This window comes from Anser anser (assembly GCF_964211835.1).
Source record: "Anser anser genome assembly, chromosome: 2".
NCBI lineage: Eukaryota > Metazoa > Chordata > Aves > Anseriformes > Anatidae > Anser > Anser anser.
Genome location: NC_139721.1, coordinates 142,681,414 through 142,696,865, shown reverse-complemented (window position 1 = coordinate 142,696,865; position 15,452 = coordinate 142,681,414). Strand labels below are relative to the sequence as shown.

Genomic DNA, 15,452 nt, shown 5'->3' with positions numbered 1-15,452 from the left:
TTTACTCTGGACAACAGTGTATGTGTCTCTTCTTTCTCCTCACTGGAAGCAATACATTCCCTGAGAACAAAAATATTAATCTGAGCCAAATTTGTGCCCCATTCCAGTTCTTCTCCTAATGGCTAATACTATGGTTATAAGCACTATGCCTTTACACAGCTGGGATGTATCAAATCTTGTCTTTATACAAAGCTTTATTCCTGGTGTCGGAAAACAGTATAGCCAGTACTTCAGCCAGTGTATGGGCTCAAAGCAAAATTTCCACGGAGAGTCTTCAAGCTGGAACATGAACCACCATAAGGTACCCTGCATGCTCTAGTAACTGACCTACTCTGTGAAATACTGCCAGCTCATGACAACCACTTGTGCAGAGATTCTCTGCAAATAAAAAAGATGGATGTTGTCATTGACGGTTTCTTTAGCTTATACAATAAGTGCTCTAATAGAGTACAGAAATATTCTCATGTCTTCTTTGGAAACCACTTTAATCTGCTGTGAAGAAAATCTTTCCCCTGCTCATTGGCAAGCTGGCTTGTCACTTCCTTTTCCATTGCTGTCCACATTTTGATGGCAAACTAGATATCAGCTATTTGATTGTGCAGTGAATTTTATGACTTCAACTCTGTTGATCAAAGTAAAGTTTGCAAATTAAGTTTGGCTCCCACATTTTTTCAAAATACAATGATGCCTTATGTTTTTCCCCAGAACCCCATCATACACATTTTTTTGAAAATGAACTAAATTATAATAGTACAACGAAGGTGGTCATTACTTACAAGGTGCCTATGTCATTTTCTGAAGAAAATGTTGAAAATGAGAAAGAGTAATTTCTCACTGGGATTCTCTAGAAAATTATCTTCCTTAATGGAAATCTCAGAACACATATTAATTAAGGTATATGTATACCAAGTAACCATAGTTACTAAGGTATATGTACTCAAGTAACCATAATGGGTAAGGAAAAATATAAAAAAAATAGTTTGTCTTCAGAGCAGAGTTTGGACAGTATATAACAAAGAATGCAACAAAACTTGGGAAAAGAGAAGATAAATGGAATAGCTGTTTATCTTATCATATTCTCTATGTCCAATGTATCATAGGGTGTACTAAAAAACATAGCAGGCAATTAAATAAGATCTCATCATTAAATGTATGCATGTGAGAATAAGATTACAATTCCAATTCTTGCACAGTTCCAGCATTCTTAATGTCTGAATACAGTTCTGCAAATGTAAAGGTATTTTTCAACAATCTCTGTGTGTGATATCTAATTTATTGATTCATCTTACTTAAAGAGTTACTTAGCAATGTGCTTTGAATCCTTGTAGTTCAAATTTTCCTTTTTCTGTGAAACAGGATGAGAAGCATAACACTGAACATGTTAGGTACTATGGAACATTTAACATGAAAATGGAAAATAATAAGTGATAATTTTGGGAGATCTTGTGATAATGTCATCATGACTCATATATAACAGATACATGAAATTAGAGGCAAAGTTTGAGTTAAAATAACTGTTAGAATAAATGACTCTGTAAGGAAACATTTAAACAAATGAAATATTCTGAAGTACTTTCAGATTAAGGACCAGTGGGAATGCTAGTGAAGCCACAGTTTCAGAGACCTGGATGGAAATTTCTTTATGAATTGTTCGATAATATTTCAGCTGGGTCTCTGGGTGGGGGTTATATGACACTTTTTCAGTTTGGATCAATTAAGCAGGTGCTTTATAAAGTGATAAGAATAGAAATTGCAGTTAATATCAATATTTCACCACACCTTCTAAAGATTTATATTTGTATCATTTTTAATGTGGCAGTTTTAATTATTAAAAAATTAGAAAACCAGATGGAATTACAAAACAGCAACAGATTACTTAATTGACTTTTGCCTACTGGGATAAATAGAACATACCACAGAATATATCAAAGCAGACACCAATGAGACACTATACATTCCATTAGTATGCAGGAGTTTTCCTCTTCAGATATTAGTTCTTATCAGATATAAGCATATGCCTATCAATCTTATTAAATAAGCCCAGGAACTCATCATGTTATAAACCATAGAATATATCATCATGACAAAAATCAAAAGAAGTACACTATATCTCCCCATAGATCAATGAAATCTGCCACCAAATTATTGTAGGTGAACAAAGAGTGAAAATATAATTGCTCTTATATTAATAATGACCATGAAATTTTAGTTAGTTTGCAAATACTAATAAACATCCTTCACCTGCGCAAGAGTGCCTTAGAACAAAAGTAATCAAAATACTGGGTTGGAAAATTGTTGTTGCATTTGTCAATGTTACAAACATTCTGTAAACTCCATTGCATGACATGAATTACATACATGGGTGAATTGGCCAAAATGCAGACCTGTGCTCATAATAATATAAACATTCTTTGTGTGTATGAAATATCCCTTGAATTTATTGCACTACTGTATGGATTTTTGTAATTTTTAAAGTATAATTTGCCAAGATATTCTCTGAAATAACAATGATTTCAAACATGATGCCAGCATGCTTCAAATGGAAGCTCTACAATTGCTCTTTTTGGCCAATCAACCCTAGCCAACCCTATCTGACTTCCAAGATCCCTACAAAAACTAACGATGACCATTGCACATCAAGTAAGTGTCTAAATGATGTGCAGTGATATCATTTTATATAATAAAAAGGAGTGTCACCATTTATATATATGTGCATACATTTTGTTATTGCTATCAGAATTAACAGCCTTCAATTTATCCCAGCCTACCAGAAATAGGATTCAGTAGACCTACAGAAATTGAAAAGAATTCTTGTGGCAGGCTTTTCACCAGGCTTCAAGACAATGTGTTTGTTAGTACTTTCAGATTAATACCAGTTAGGTTTGAGCAGTTTAAATCTCACTCTAGATGATTTAAAACAGATGAAAACAAGTGTGTAATGCAAAATATAAAGATACAGAAAATACAGTGTTGTATTATTTACTGAACAAAATAAAAAGTAAAAATGATGTGTGTTTTCTTTTTTTTTTTTAAACAGTATTAAGTAATCAAATTTAGACCAAACAAGCATCAACAAGAAATGTAAATAATTGTACTGTTAAGGTGGTGTCTACAACTTTTTTTTTAACTGCTTGAGATCTGAAACTGCTAATATTGTCTACCTCACTTTAAAATGAATCAAGTGCCTCTGTTTGTACAGTATGTAAAAGCTTGATAGTCAATGGCTAAAATGAAATGTACGTACAATACCTGAATTTAATATTTTAATAGCTCAGGCCCAGAACATCAAAGTATTTAGGTTTCCACTCTGCATGGAAGATCTGGGTCTCAATGTATATTAACCCCTTCCATGAAAGGAGTAACTGTTTTTGATGCTGTTGTCTTTCCCTATACAGGGAGGGAAAGTGTCAATATTAAAGAAAGAATGGTTCCAATAGGCAGAAAGGTTATGGCACTGCAACTACATGAACCACCTTCCCCACACAACATAAAAATATTCTAGTATTAAGGATTATTTTACAACTCAGTGGAAATATGCAGTAATGCAATCCATTTCCTTTGTCTGGATGACAAAAATGCAGTCTTAACAGTCACAAGAGCCCGCCTTGTGTTAGCTATAAAAAAAAATATATTTATATATATATTTATGCAACTACTATGTGCATTAAACAAAATCACTGTATGAATCAGCAGGGTTCAGTAACACTTGTATCTGAATCTCTTGGAGGGGTGCATTAACGTCTGTGTTGCTTCTCAGGAAAGACTCACAATGAAATGGCAAAGGATAGAAACCCATTTCGTTAAAATGTTAACATCTTTCATATCACATTGCCTAAGAAATGGTCCATAAGATCTCTGGCAGATAAAATGATCTGTTGCCTTGACTTCAGCCTACTGCTCAGAAATGAAGGATATCCCTTGAAAAAGAAGGGGGAAAAAAAAAAAAGGTAAAATTGATTTTTTAGTGAACATTGAAATAGAAAATGAGACCAATTTCATTTTTAACATCCATGAAATAACAATTTCACTGTTCTGAAAATCTCTATTGCCTTCATTTCTTATGAGTTTGTATATTGTGAGTTGTTTAGAAGGATATTAATCAGCAATGTACAAGAAACATTGTTCTACTCCCGAAAAACACATACATTGTGACTCGCTCACTCAGGTGGGTAGGCTAATTTAGAGTTGAAAAGTGATTGTACTTCCACATCTGCTTGTAGAAATGTTGGAAAAAATCTTTTATTTTTCTTCTTTACCTGCACTGAGATACTTTTCTCAATCACCTGTGAACACTAATCAGTGCTGTTTGCACTGAAAGTGTACAGATTTGTCACTCAGTCTTTGAGATACCAGAGAAGAACACTTGAACCACAGGGTAATACCCTTGTGCACCAAAGCTTTATTATATTTTTGATTATTGTGCACCCCCAAACCTAAAGCCAATAATGTGGCAGTTGTGCCATAGTTCTGATACCATAGGTGTCCACTGACAGGTGTTCTGCATGAACCATTGTGTGTCAGTCCACTAACAAAGACTACTGTGCAGTGGTAATCTGGTATCTTAGATAGTTTTTCTTCTTGGACAAAGCTTATCCAAAATCTTCTTTCTATTAGGCTACAGCAGCTTAGGGCTCCTTTTCTTTAAAGAGAGGCAAAGTAAATGTCTTACACCTGTAGGCCAGTACTGGTGTTCTGTCCTAAAAATTTTAGCATTGCTCTGATACAATGAAGCCTTCCTTTTCTCCAACTGGTTCCACTTCAGCATATGCAGGATGTCCTGATCCTCTTCTGAATTTCATTGCTGGCCATCTGCTCGGACGCCGCTATAACACCAACAAGAAAATAAACTTTCAGATTATAAAATTATTAATAAAAATTATTAATAAAAAACTTTAAAAGTGACCTGTAATTATTGTTTCTATCATTGTAAAACCCACTTCTTGTAGTTGTTAGAGGAACAGAGAAGCATGTCCGCTGCTCTTCCTTTCTAGTTCTGCATAGGAATTTGCTAATATACTCTGCTCCATGGGAAAATGTATATGAGAGTCCACTGAAACAAAACTGCTTTTAATTATTTAGAACCAAATTCTGACATGTTTATCCAGGACTGCCAAAATAATGACCTTTTATTTCAAGTGACAATGTTCACAAGGAAAAGAGGCAAGGGGCACAAACTCACAGCAGGTTTCACCTGAACACCAGGAAATACTTCTTTCCTGTGAAAGTGACTGAGGAATGGAACAGCTTGCCCAGAGACGTTGAGGAGTCTCTGCCCTTTGAGATATTCAGAAGCTGTCTTGACATAGTCATGGGCAACTAGCTCTATGTGGACCTGCTTGAGCAGGGAGTGGTTGGACCAGATGGCCTTGAGAGATCCCTTCCAACCTCAACCATACTGTCTGTTTTTGATTCTATTTGAGTAGTATACCTTGATGGTTCAAATGGAAGCAGCCTTTTCATTTAAACTCATATGACCTTTTGCTATAAAGGTCTTAAGAGCTCCTAACTAATTTTGATTATTATCTGTGCTGACTGCTTTAAAAGCAGCTAAGCAACAGAGAAAAGAAATAAATAATTTATAGGACAGATAAAACAATTCCTGTTTGACTGTGATGCCTCTGAGAAAGAAAAGTTCTTTAAAAAACCTACATTTTCAAACTAACTAATATCTGGGAAGGCTCAGATTTTGGGTGACCGAAATGAGATTCTGTCAAAGGGAACAGTTTTCGGGAAAGTAGGCCACAACTCTTTCATAAAGTCAGTTAACAAAAAATCCTCTCCTAAAATGGTTATTCCCCACTGTACTGGCTATGAAAATTGTATCTGACAAATACGCTGATACATTTTTTTTTCTATACTGACAACTGTTGCAATCTGCTTGGAAAGAGGGCTGGAAGGTATAGCAAGGTACATACAAACACTGCAGGAAAATAAGAGGAGAAACAATGAAGATAAATTGCAGCCTATAAACAGTTCAAAAAAAATTACTCTAAAATTTTTCTTCCAAAAATAATAATTGCATTTGATTTTCTGTCCCCTTAATACTGCATTTTGACTGCCTTCTGATCATTAAGAATATTTCATACAGCTGAGGGACCACAGGCACCCATAGTCATGACATTATGCCAGGGCTCATGGTGCTGTTGGGCAGCAGACACTAAAGAAAACTTGGGGGACTGCTGAATCTTTTTACCAGCAAACCACACAGCTGTCTCTGGGTATAGCACAAAGTTTTCCTTGGTGATCGCCATTAGGAAGATACAATATAAAAACAACTGTTTTCTCTTTCTCCCGTTGCATGATCAGGTTGCTCATGAGGCATCTCGAGCTAAATTCTGTTTGGCAGGTAATTTAAAATCTCAGGCCTTTCAGTGCAACACCTTCCTACAAAGTAGGAAGGCAGAACATTGTTCTCTTTAGCAGATGTCTTTTCCTAATAAACAAACTTAGTCTATTCAAACTTTGGAGTCTTTTTTTCTATCTAGGCATGACTTAGTGTGGTTTCAAAATTAAGAAGGACAGTTTGGTTATTGGTAAAGAAAAAGGGTCATATTCTGTTCTCAGACTCACTGAAGTAAATCAAGAGTAATTCTATTAAATGCAAAGGACTTATTCCAGATTTACAGTAGTATAGATGGGAAAAGAGTTTGACCTGAGAGTTCTCTAACAAAAAAAAGAAAATGAAAACCAATGAAAAACTACTAGGAAAAAATAATTAGAAAGTCTTAAATGGCAGCATATAAAGATGAATTGAGTTTTAATCTATTACGATGCTTATTCTAAAACGTACCCATTATTAATTTCTACTTCCTTGCTACACTGCTGTTACAAACTGATTCTACCATTTTGGGCTACTTTTTTTTTTTTTTTTTTTTCCCATTTGCCTTTCCAGATGATGAAAAGTAGAATAGATGGATGTTTATCAATTTTATCGATACAATAAGATACAACATAAACAGCAGTTGATCCAGAAATAAACCAACATGTTTGGAGGTCATCTTCGACAGTTATTTGCAGCTTTCTGTAGTTTCTTTTCATGCTTGAGGTGAGATTTTCCATTTTTAGTCAAAGTCTGTTTAATTTAAACTTTTTTTTGTGCTTATGTGGTTATTGTAAGTGGTTATCAGTCTCAAAATAAAGCAGTGGCAAGCTACAAATTCATTGATGTATCTATTGATCCCTAAAAATCCTGTAGAGACATTACAGTTTTAATTGATAAAACCAAAAGCAACTTCATTGATGTCAGGAGAAAATAGATTCTTGAATTACGAAAGCAGCTCAGCGAAGGCCTAATGCATTCTTCTCCTTTTTTCATTGTAAAGCAGAGTAATAGGTGGATTAAAACAAAACAAAAGAAACAAAACAAAGCAAAACAATAAAAATCAAAACAAAATCCCATAACCTAAAAACACCACCACCACCACCACCCCCTAGGAAAAAAGAAAAAAAGAAAAAAAGGGAGACAAAGCAGGAAGAATGAAAACTTAAACTAATTCTTTAGTTTTGTCATCCAGCTTGACAGGAAAAAATATGTATCTTTCTCTGGAATTAGAATATTAGAACTCTTAGAGGAAATCCTCCAAGCTGCAGCTGGAGAGCTGTAGCTCCTGCTTCCTTTCAGTGTATTACAAAGAAGAAAAGCAGGAATAGGATTTTTCTCATAGGACTGAAGTTTCCTTGAGTTCATATTTTTTAAGCAAAAGAGGTGGGGGAAAGTACTTTTGAACTTATGTGACTAAGACCTAAATCAGTGCCTAAATTAATATTATCTTGAAAATAAAGGAAGTGGTAAATTCAGACTTCCAGTGAAGTTGGTAGAAAATCAATGTGAGATTTTTTAATGGATTTAAAAACAATTAGAAAATAATGAAATGGGAGGTAAAGTCTGCTTTGTACATGCCACAGGCAAATACAGAGTAAAGAACATACAAGATCTGTTATAGAAGAACAGACTTTTTCCAATAAAGCTGTATTGAAATACTGGTATTTGAAAATAGATGTCCTGCCTTTTTCTAAGGAACTGAAAGATTATGGTGCTAACATTATACACTATCTCTAAAATTTATGACAGTTAAACATCACTTTTCCCCTGAGATGGTGATTCATTAAAAGCAATTGCTATTAATATATTCTGTTAGCTGGAGTATATTATAAACTTTTACACTTCCTTTTATACATCAGAAGACAAGTTTCTATCAGTAGAGGACAGAAGGAACTTGGTAACACATATAACCCATTTGATATTCTTGCATCCTCTCCTCTATTTTCCTCATTCCACCCTCATCCTAACTTTCATTCAAAAAAGAAAAATGGAATAATGGAATGAACACAATTCTACACAGAATTCTATACAGAATTTTGTGATGTCAGAAGAGCAATGAAAGGAAAACCTTATGAAAAATCTGCCCCTCTATCATCTTCCCATCCCTGCCTCATAGACACTTTGTGCTGAAAATCTTCTAAAAGATTATCAAAAGTTTTGTTGTGTGTAAAATAACCAGAAGCAAGCAAGCAAGCAAGCAAACAGTGTTTGTGTGTGGATCAACTCTTCATTCCTATTTAGCAGTAAACTTGAGCTGTGGATTTCACCAAGACACAGAAATATTATCTTTCCAAACTTAGCTTACACAAGTACAAATACTTGACTTAATTTGTGAAAGTCAATCTTTCAGAGTCTTGAAAGACTCTCCAGATCTCCCTAGCAAACTTTATTCCCCACTAACCAATATAAATGCTGAAGTTATTGAGTAATTGAGTACTTTTTAAGCTGAATGCTTTGATGCAACTTTGCCTTCTCTATTGATTATTTTTGTATTAAATTTTTTTAAATATTCAGAGGACTGTTTCACCACTTCTTCTGAAGGTTGCATCTTACTTATCCATTGATGTTCAATTCTAACTCAAAGGTATAAAGATATTTAAATCTAATTAAAAGCTGTATTTTTAACCACACTTTGCCAATAGTATCCAAGTTTAATTCTCTTAACTGGAAGTATGCAAATATAGGACCATTCAAATTCTGGGTTAACTGACAGAACTCCAGGCAAAGTGTAAAAAAAACAACACAAATTAATTAAGAAAAGGAGGAAAAACTATAGTAAGGCCTATTGGTAAATGAACATATGTTAACCTGATGTCAGCGAGACACATTAGTCTGAGTACACTTGTCCAGCATTACTCCAGCTGGGTATTCAGGCCTTCTACTTTCACAATACAAGGAAAGTTCCTTCTGTTATGAGCTACTTTGCCCATAATAAGTGTTTGCACTCATGAAGTTACCTGTAATATTGTTTAGGCAGTTATAATTTGTGCATCAGTCTTTAATCTCTTCTACGAACAACCAATTTACTTGGCAAATTGCAGTCAGAAATGGAAGTTGCTTCAAATATCTGAAACTGTACCTATGATATGTATTTCTAGGAATAAGAAAAGATCAATTGCTTGACACCATGTTATTTGAATATTTTGAAGAACCTGTTCTAAAATATAGATTGTATGAGACTGTGAAATTTAGTAGTGGAATTTACTGACTTTATTTATTTTTTGTCTTTGATAGAAATGCTTCTTTAAAATATCTCTGCAATTTAAAACACTTCTCATTATAACAATGTTTCTGCAGTCATAGGAACATCTAAGTAGCTGGCTGCTGATGGACAAGAAACAGAATGCCTCCTTCCTCCCCACCTTTGACTTTTATTGTCAATGTTGGCTATTTATTTTAGTACTTCTCCCCTGTGGCTGATTTAGGTTTCCCTTGCTGAGCTGCTGGTTCCTGCTGAGCTGAATAAGCTTTGGAAAAAATAACTTTACTGTCAGCATAAGGCAATGGCAGAGAGATCAATGACAATATCCCAAATGGCACAATGCAGCAGGACTTTGAAAGAAGAGAAAAATGATACCTGTTCTCTTCTTTTTAATCATCATCTTCATGAAAAACAATTCAGTCCTAGCTTCTGGACAAAACCAAATTGGAGACTGTGTCCAGACTTTTTCAAACTAACTGCATAATCCTCTGTAAAATGCACATGCGTAACAAAAAGTTTGGGCCATATCTCCAAAAAAATCAGCAGAGCTTTGTAAGCTTCACCACTTGTCTAAGCCAGCTGAGAAGCTGACTTTTTAAAAAAAAAAATCCTATTTACTTCTCACTTATTTGAAGAGATACACTGCATCTGTAACATTAATGCAGAATCCCAGAAATGGTGCATGGAAAACAGGGCTGGTTGTCAAACAATGGCTTTTATTTGTGAAGTACTGCTACGAGCAGAGATATACAACAGTGAGCCAGAAATGCACATTAACTCCCTAAGTTCTGAAACACCACAATATAGCTCTAACTTTTTTTTGATTGCTTTCTCCTCGTACTTCCTTCCTGTAAGCAGAAACGAAGGTCAAAAACTGAAGAAAATCTAGTGCTAGATCTGAGTACTGGTGAACATTTGCAGACACTGCAACAGAGTCGTCTCTGCAGCTCAACTGTTAGAAAAATGCCAAACAGAGCTTTCTCAGACCACCCGGGGCATGACTAAGGATTTGGGAACCATCCTCAAACCATAGTACTAGTCTACACTCAGTGACCTTACTGTGAGGATTACAGAGAAATGACATGAATTCAGAGCCTTGTAAGCTAAAAAGCAGTTCCAGGTACATTTAGTTTACTTGTAGATACATAATTCAAGTTACATCTGGAAGAGTTGAGGTGCATCCACCAGGCTCTGATCATGCACGATTATTTTATTTACTGAAGAACTGCAGCTGCTCATCCCTTTCTCCTCTGACTGTAAGGTCACTCCACACACCCAGCTCCATAGCACCAGTTCAACTCTCTGTGTGGTCATTTGAAAAACCAGATTTATGAAAATATCCAGCCTGAACATCCAAAACAAAGTAAAACAAACAACTAAAAAAGACGTAGGTATGTGCATATGTGTGTGAGTGTACATGCATGTTTCCAAGCAGCTGCATTAGCTCTGGAAAATCTCCATGGAGGGTGGGGACATGAAGGCAAAATAAAGGATATGATCTACATCACAGGCAGGCGATCCATTACAGCTGGGACATTATGCTTGACTTCTTGGCCAGCAAACCTCAGATTCTGAATGCAAGTGGTATAGCTATTGGGCAACTACATATGGTATAGCTAGATTTCTGCTACAAGCTTCTTCTTTTGTTGTAAAAGACGTGAAGGAGTACTACTTCTTGAAGTACCCTACTTTTCAAAAATCAGTGCAACTAAGTTCAAAGCATATTTTATATGTTCTCAAGAGACATAAGATTCCTCAAGGTTAGGATAGGCATGTAACTTGATTCAAATGGGAAAATTATTAACAACAAAAAAACAAACTCAAAGGAAAGGAAATACCACAGGGATAACCACAAAGAAATAAAAGAACAGTGCATGCAACATCTTGTCTGCCACTCTGCAAGCAAATCTTTAGTCAACTTTTACTTTTAGCTTATAGAAATAGTCTGCATTCATTGGAACTTTGACTGGAACTCCCTTGCTTAAAAAATTGTTTAATTCATTCTGTCTCTAGGCCACCAAAGAAGATTCCAACTTAAACAATGAAACACATGTTGAATAGTGTTGGGACTGGAAGAAACAGGAAAACATTGCATTTTGATTTGAATCTTCCACATACTTAGTAAAAGGGGAAACTCTGGAAAAGTATTCAGCAATTTTGATGGTATTCTTTTAAAGTGGTACACCGTCATGGACAAATTGAATTACATTGGCATGCAAGATTTTTCAAGCTCTTTGTTCAAAATAGCCATTTTCATTCCAGGTGGAGCTGCACTCAATAGCTGTGAACAAAACCACTATAGGAAACATTTTCTTCAGACTTTAGGGGAAAAAAAACACATCAAATGTTACTCTGTTCTAAGAGAATAGTTGCTTTTGGAATAAATGACCTTTTTCTTGTCTTTTGTGTGCAGCTTATTTAAATCAACTAGTGCATTCAGGATATCATTTAACGCTACTCAGAGATGTCACAAGGGGTTGCATTTATCAATGCAAAGTTAACCAGTGCAGTCCGTGTGTGGGTGTATTAAGGGGAATTTCAGTTAAAAAAAGGGACTAGATGGCAAACATGAGGGGCATCACAACTGGGATTTGGGATGAGCTCTGTGAAAACATGAGTGAAGTGGTAAATGAATATTGAGTGATAACTGCAGAGAACACAAGGGAGAAAGAGACTTAAGGCATCAGATATGGGATCAATTTATTTTACTTTTCTCTATTCAGTAACCAGTCATGACTATAAACCAAATTAACTTAAAATTCCTTACACAGCTATTAAACCAGAAAGCAGCAGAATCTGACTGAAAATGATGCTATCTACAAAAACATGAAAATATCCTAGCATCTTAGCTACAAAAAGAAATTACTTTATTAGTTGTGTTACAGTTTTGAATGAATGCTATGTTTAATATCAACATGATGTTGTGTAGGGATTCCTTTATACAGTAATTAAAAAAAAAACACACACACAAATGAGGCAGGGTCTTCATTTCACACTGCTTTAGATTTATATTAATCAGTGATGGCAGATAGACTGATACAGATCTTGATTTGGCTGGAAGACTTGAGAAAAGACTATATGGTGCTAATAATTTTTAGACAACTGCATGAGGGAGCTGCCTGTGCATCTCTTACATTTTGCTTTATTAATCAAGAGACTCATACAAATGAATATTATTTTCAGAAATATTTATGTGCTTCTCCTCACTTCATGATTGAGCCCATGGCAACCCTCTTGAGCTCTTTCCCCACAATGGTGACATCAGATCCACATTTGATTCATTTAATTCCTTTCCCATAAGTAAAACAATTGTATGCCACGGTATATGGGGTACCATGTTATCTGTGACAGATTACTGATTACTGTATCTGTGACAGACTACTGATTAATTGCATGAACTTTTTTTTTTGTAAAATTGACCTATTTATACCAGTTATGCGTCTTTTTAAATTTTATTTTTATTATTTTTTTTAATTCAGTTTCAAAATGCAAGTCTAAGAAGATATATACTATTATACATCCTATAGATAAGATGAATATAAGAATAATACTCTATTCCTTATTTCTTAAATTGGTCAAACTGTGTACTGGAAATTTAATATTGGAAATTAAATGATTAAACTTTTTAAAAGCAATTTCAGTTCCAGAATAAATTGCTTTATTCTTTTCTTTTGTGCTTACAATAGCAATAATGGCTTTACAGTTTTGGAATTTGTGGAAAAGCTGTAAATACAGAGCAATCCCTTTCTCTGTGCCTTGTGGTTTTACCTCTCCAACAGATTTTTTTTACCTAGGAAAAGGGGAAAGTATAGGGAAAGCCCACCTTCTCATGGCTTGAAATTTCACAAGTATCACATTTTTCCTAGTAGCAAAAAGAGCTGTGCCACATTTTGCATAAATTTGATTTTGACTGATTTACTTAATCCTATCCTTATTCATTTTTTCCTCCTTTATTTAAAACAGAAAGATTACATATATATATATAATTTTTTTTTCTAGAGCCTACATTGCTTGCTAAAAGACATTTTATCTTTGACTGCAGAGACTGACTAATGTTACCTACAGATTAAATTTAGTGGAATGAGTTTACCAAAATTGACCAAGGCACCACAGTTTGCATGATAATATCAAATAATGAAATAAGTTAACCTGCCAAATTAGTACACTATGAAAAAGAATCAATGCGTATTTTCATTTGTTCTTCTTCTTTCCTCCTGGCAAATGGTGTTGCCATTTACTTAGCCTTTTTAGTCACATCATAACAGATAAGTAACTTGTTTTTACTAAATTGATTAAATAGCATTCAGTGTGTGTGAAAAGATGGAAAGGGACAAAGCATTCTCTTCCGTACTTGGACCAGCGGATTTTTGTGTCTACATCAATAGAGAAATGTCTTGAAATGTCACATAGACATGAAAGAAAGCTATTGATTTTATTATGTGGATGCTGTTCCCCATTGGTTAACACAGTTACATTGCTTGAGCCTAGAATACTGATAAACAATTCATTTTGATTTCTGTCACTACTGTTGCATCTAAGCAGTATATTTATTATAATACTGTCTTAAAGATGAATCATTCTGTTCATTTTCATATCTCATTTCAATTCATTTTACTGTCACTAAGAATGAATGTCTATATCTTTTTGGTCCAGACTTTTTCCTAAGCAATCCCTTGGTATGTCCCTAGTGACACTTCCAGTGCTTCTGCAACTTCACTATTGCCCATTAGAAAGTGTTTAGGCTCTTAAAAGCAAGAGACTACTGCAAGTGGGGGTTATAAGCAACCAGTATTTTCTTTCATGTTTAGCAGCTCCATATTTATCATAAAGCAGAGGAACATTGTTGAAAAAAACACAGGTAAGTATAAATATTTTTTTTTTGGGGGTGGTGGTGGTGGAAATGAACACCTATGGAAAACGTTCTTTTCTCATATTGTAACGTACAGTGGAGCTGAGTTGAATAAATGTCAGCATCTGCAATGTAGATGTCTGCACCTAAGGTAGCTGTCTATATTTGGGGGAGAAAAATGGTAATTTATCTAATTCTAAAGGGGATGTTTCAAATAGGTCAGATGAATCATGGTCTATAAGAGTAAGTTTCTCTCTACAAAAAAGGGAGTTGATAGATTTAGATGTTAAAATTAGGTGAAAAGAATCCTTCCCACACTGTGAGGCAAAGTGTTAAAAAAATCTACAAATGAATGTACGGAACAGCTAACAGGCTTCCAGCTAAAAACTTACTTTAATTCAGCCCTTCTGTAGAATTAGTGGATGCATAAATTTTATTTTTTTTTCCAAGTGAAAATAATAGAAAAGCTATTTGTCCCAAAATAAAATGCCAATGCACATGAAAGCTAACGAAAAATGTTATGCAGAGGAAGAGGAAAGATAGGAAAGAGAGGTGATATTTGAGATATATTTTTTGTGTATAGCCTGTAAAAAATGAAGCAAGTAAAGCAATAGTACCTAAAGAAGAAGCTGTGACAAACATGACAAGTATGAAAGTGCTACTCTTGCTGGGTGGGTTAGGTGCATTTCTTGAAAGCTTACACTATGATTACAAGAATATTTTCTAGATTTAGTTAAGAAAATTCTACTCTGAAGACCCCATTTTTTTATTTTTTCAGCTGACAGGGCTATTGACGTAACGTGTTACATTTGTCTTACCTCTATGAAGAAGAGACTAGCAGCTGATGTTGGATGATGGTACATATAGACAGTCACGAGGATGGCTGCAGCCACAATGAGGACCAGGACTAGAATACCAACAATTAAGCCAGCGTGAAGTGTTCCACCTTTCTTCTCTGCAGCACTGTCATCTGTGGAAGCTGCACGAATGGCACACTTATTAGTACAGTAACGTCTTATCCATTCCATTTCACAGCTGGGAATTGAACATTTGCTTTTTCTGTATTACATGTTCCTTAC

The 15,452-nt window shown here is 34.9% G+C and overlaps 1 protein-coding gene across 2 annotated transcripts in view; it reads right to left on the bottom strand.

Moving 5' to 3' along the window:
* Positions 1-1,789: 1,789 nt before the first annotated feature.
* Positions 1,790-15,452, bottom strand: part of PLXDC2 (plexin domain containing 2) — a 268,152-nt gene continuing 254,489 nt past the window's right edge. For both annotated transcript variants that reach the window (XM_083826049.1, XM_083826050.1), the window contains exons 13-14: positions 15,192-15,352; positions 1,790-4,823 (exon numbers count right to left, since the gene is read on the bottom strand). In XM_083826049.1, coding sequence (XP_083682175.1) covers positions 4,707-4,823; positions 15,192-15,352 — 278 coding nt within the window. In that variant the 3' untranslated portion in view covers positions 1,790-4,706. The remainder of the gene's footprint in view (positions 4,824-15,191; positions 15,353-15,452) is intronic.